The sequence below is a fragment of the Eptesicus fuscus genome, chromosome 3 (assembly GCF_027574615.1).
Source record: "Eptesicus fuscus isolate TK198812 chromosome 3, DD_ASM_mEF_20220401, whole genome shotgun sequence".
Taxonomy (NCBI): Eukaryota; Metazoa; Chordata; class Mammalia; order Chiroptera; family Vespertilionidae; genus Eptesicus; species Eptesicus fuscus.
In genome coordinates this window covers 85,861,061-85,863,388 of record NC_072475.1, presented here as the reverse complement: position 1 = coordinate 85,863,388, position 2,328 = coordinate 85,861,061, and the positions used below count along the sequence as shown (strand labels likewise).

The window sequence follows — 2,328 nt, the reverse complement described above, 5'->3', positions numbered from 1 at the left end:
CTCTTCTTATACATGGAAAAGAGAAAGGTTTTAAGCCAGGACTTGCCTGCTGGTTGATGGAAGACACATGGCCCACTACAGTGAGACTATCCAATGCCACGCAGCTCCTGTCCAAACCACACATGAGTGAGCCGAAGGGATATCGGTTGAGTCTATCCCAAGTCAGCAGAACCTGTCAGCTGATGCATAGATTCTAGAGTGTTAATGCGTTTGTTGTTTTAAGCCTCTTATGTTTGATGATGATTTGTTCTGCAGCCAAAGCTAACTGCTTACAACATCATTCCCTTTACCCTCTCCTACTTCATCCCTTTCCAGTGATATTGTCCTCAAAATGTATGAAGATACCATGGTGCTTTGAAGGCACTCTGCTGACGTACAACATTCCCAGAGAAGTTGCCTTAAGCATCCCAAGTCTCACACAGATAATGTGTGCAAATAACCCACTGGTTTGATTCCAAAATGCATCTGGCCCTAGCCAGTTTGGCTCAGTGGATAGAGTGTCAGCCTGTGGACTGAAGGGTCCCGGGTTCGATTCTGATCAAGGGTACATGCCCGGGTTGCGGGCTGGATCCCCAGTGTGGGGTGTGCAGGAGACAGCCTATCAATGATTCTCTTTTATCAATGATGTTTCTATCTCTCTCTCCCTCTCCCTTCCTCTCTCTCTAAAAACCAATAAACATTAAAAAAAGAAGAATGCTATCTTAAAGTTAAAAAGAAAAACAACACACCAAAAACAAAATGTATCTGTTCTGTAGGAGCAAAGATTGTGATAGTTTAATAAACTCCTTCTGTAGGGGCATTTGAAGGTAGGAAAATATATCATAGAGAGAAGGCAAGGCTTTACACAAAGGAATAAACTGCTACTGATAGAATTTTAAGAATCAGTTGAGATATTTATGGGCAAATGGGTTTCCTAACACACCTTAAAATTAAATGAATGCATTTATTGAGCTTGTACTATGTCCACAGCCAGCAGCAGGACTAGGTTGAAGCCAGCAGGGTTCCTAGGACACAAAATGTAAGAAGTCATCTACGGTTAGGGTCAGACAAGTGCAAAGAGTAAATGTCACGGCTTTGCAGATGCCGGCACCCTGGAGCCGCCATGACCAGCCATGGTGAACCCCACCTTGTTCTTTGACATCGCCATCAATGGCGAGCCCTCGGGCCGCGTCTCCTTCGAGCTGTTGGCAGACAACTTCCGTGCTCTGAGCACTGGGGAGAAAGGACTTGGTAATAGAGGTTCCTGCTTTCACAGAATTAGTCCGCGATTTATGTGCCCGAGTGGTGACTTCACACGCCCTAACGGCACAGGCGGCAAGTCCAGCCGTGGGGAGAAATTTGAGGACGAGAACTTCATCCTGAAACATACAGGCCCTGGCATCTTGTCCATGGCAAATGCTGGATCTAACACAAAGAGTGCCCAGTTTTTCATCTGCACTGCCAAGCCCGAGTGGTTGGATGGCAAGCTTGTGGTCTTCTGTCATTTGAGAGAGGCCATGGATGTGTGGTAGCCATGGAGTGCTTTGGGTCCAGGAATAGCAAGACCAGCAAGAAGATCACCATTGCTGACTGTGGACAACTCATATATGTTTGAATTGTGTTTTATCTTAACTACCAGACCATTCCTTCTGTAACTCAGAAGAGCACCCCCTCACCCCCAACAGCTTGGAATCCTACCTAATAAAAGAGTAATATGCAAATTGACCATCACTCCAACACACAAGATGGCTTCCCCCATGTGGTCAAAGATGGCTGCCCCCATGTGGACACAAAATGGCCACCACAAGATAGCCAGCAGGGGAGGGCAGTTGTGGGCAATTAGGCCAGCAGGAGAGGGCAGTTAGGGGTGACCAGGCTGGCAGAGGAGGGCAGTTGGGGGAGACCAGGTCAGCAGGGGAGGACAGTTTGGGGAGACCAGGCCAACAGGGGAGGGTAGTTGGGATGGACCAGGCCTGCAAGGGAGGAAAGTTGGGGGAGGGACCCAAGCCTGCAGGGGAGGGCAGTTGTGGGGGACCAGGACTGCAAGGGAGGAGAGTTGGGGGAGACCCAGGCCAGCAGGGGAGGGCAGTTAGGGGTGACCAGGCTGGCTGGCAGGGGAGGGCAGTTAGGGGCAATCAGGCTGGCAGGGGAGCAGAGCAGTTAGGCGTCGATCAGGCTGGCAGGGGAGTGGTTAGGGGGTGATCAGGCTGGTAGGCAGAAGCAGTTAGGGGCAATCAGGCAGGCAGGCAGGCAGGCAAGTGGTTGGGAGCCAGCAGTCCTGGATTGTGAGAGGGATGTCTGACTGCCCTCAAGGGGGTCCCAGATTGGAGAGGGTGCAGGTTGGGCTGA

The 2,328-nt window shown here is 50.1% G+C and overlaps 1 protein-coding gene across 1 annotated transcript; it reads left to right on the top strand.

The window, feature by feature from the left end:
• Positions 1-1,112: 1,112 nt before the first annotated feature.
• Positions 1,113-1,511, top strand: LOC129148613 (peptidyl-prolyl cis-trans isomerase A-like). Its single transcript, XM_054714064.1, has one exon. The coding sequence runs from the start codon at positions 1,113-1,115 to the stop codon at positions 1,509-1,511; it is 399 nt and encodes a 132-aa protein (XP_054570039.1).
• Positions 1,512-2,328: the final 817 nt, after the last annotated feature.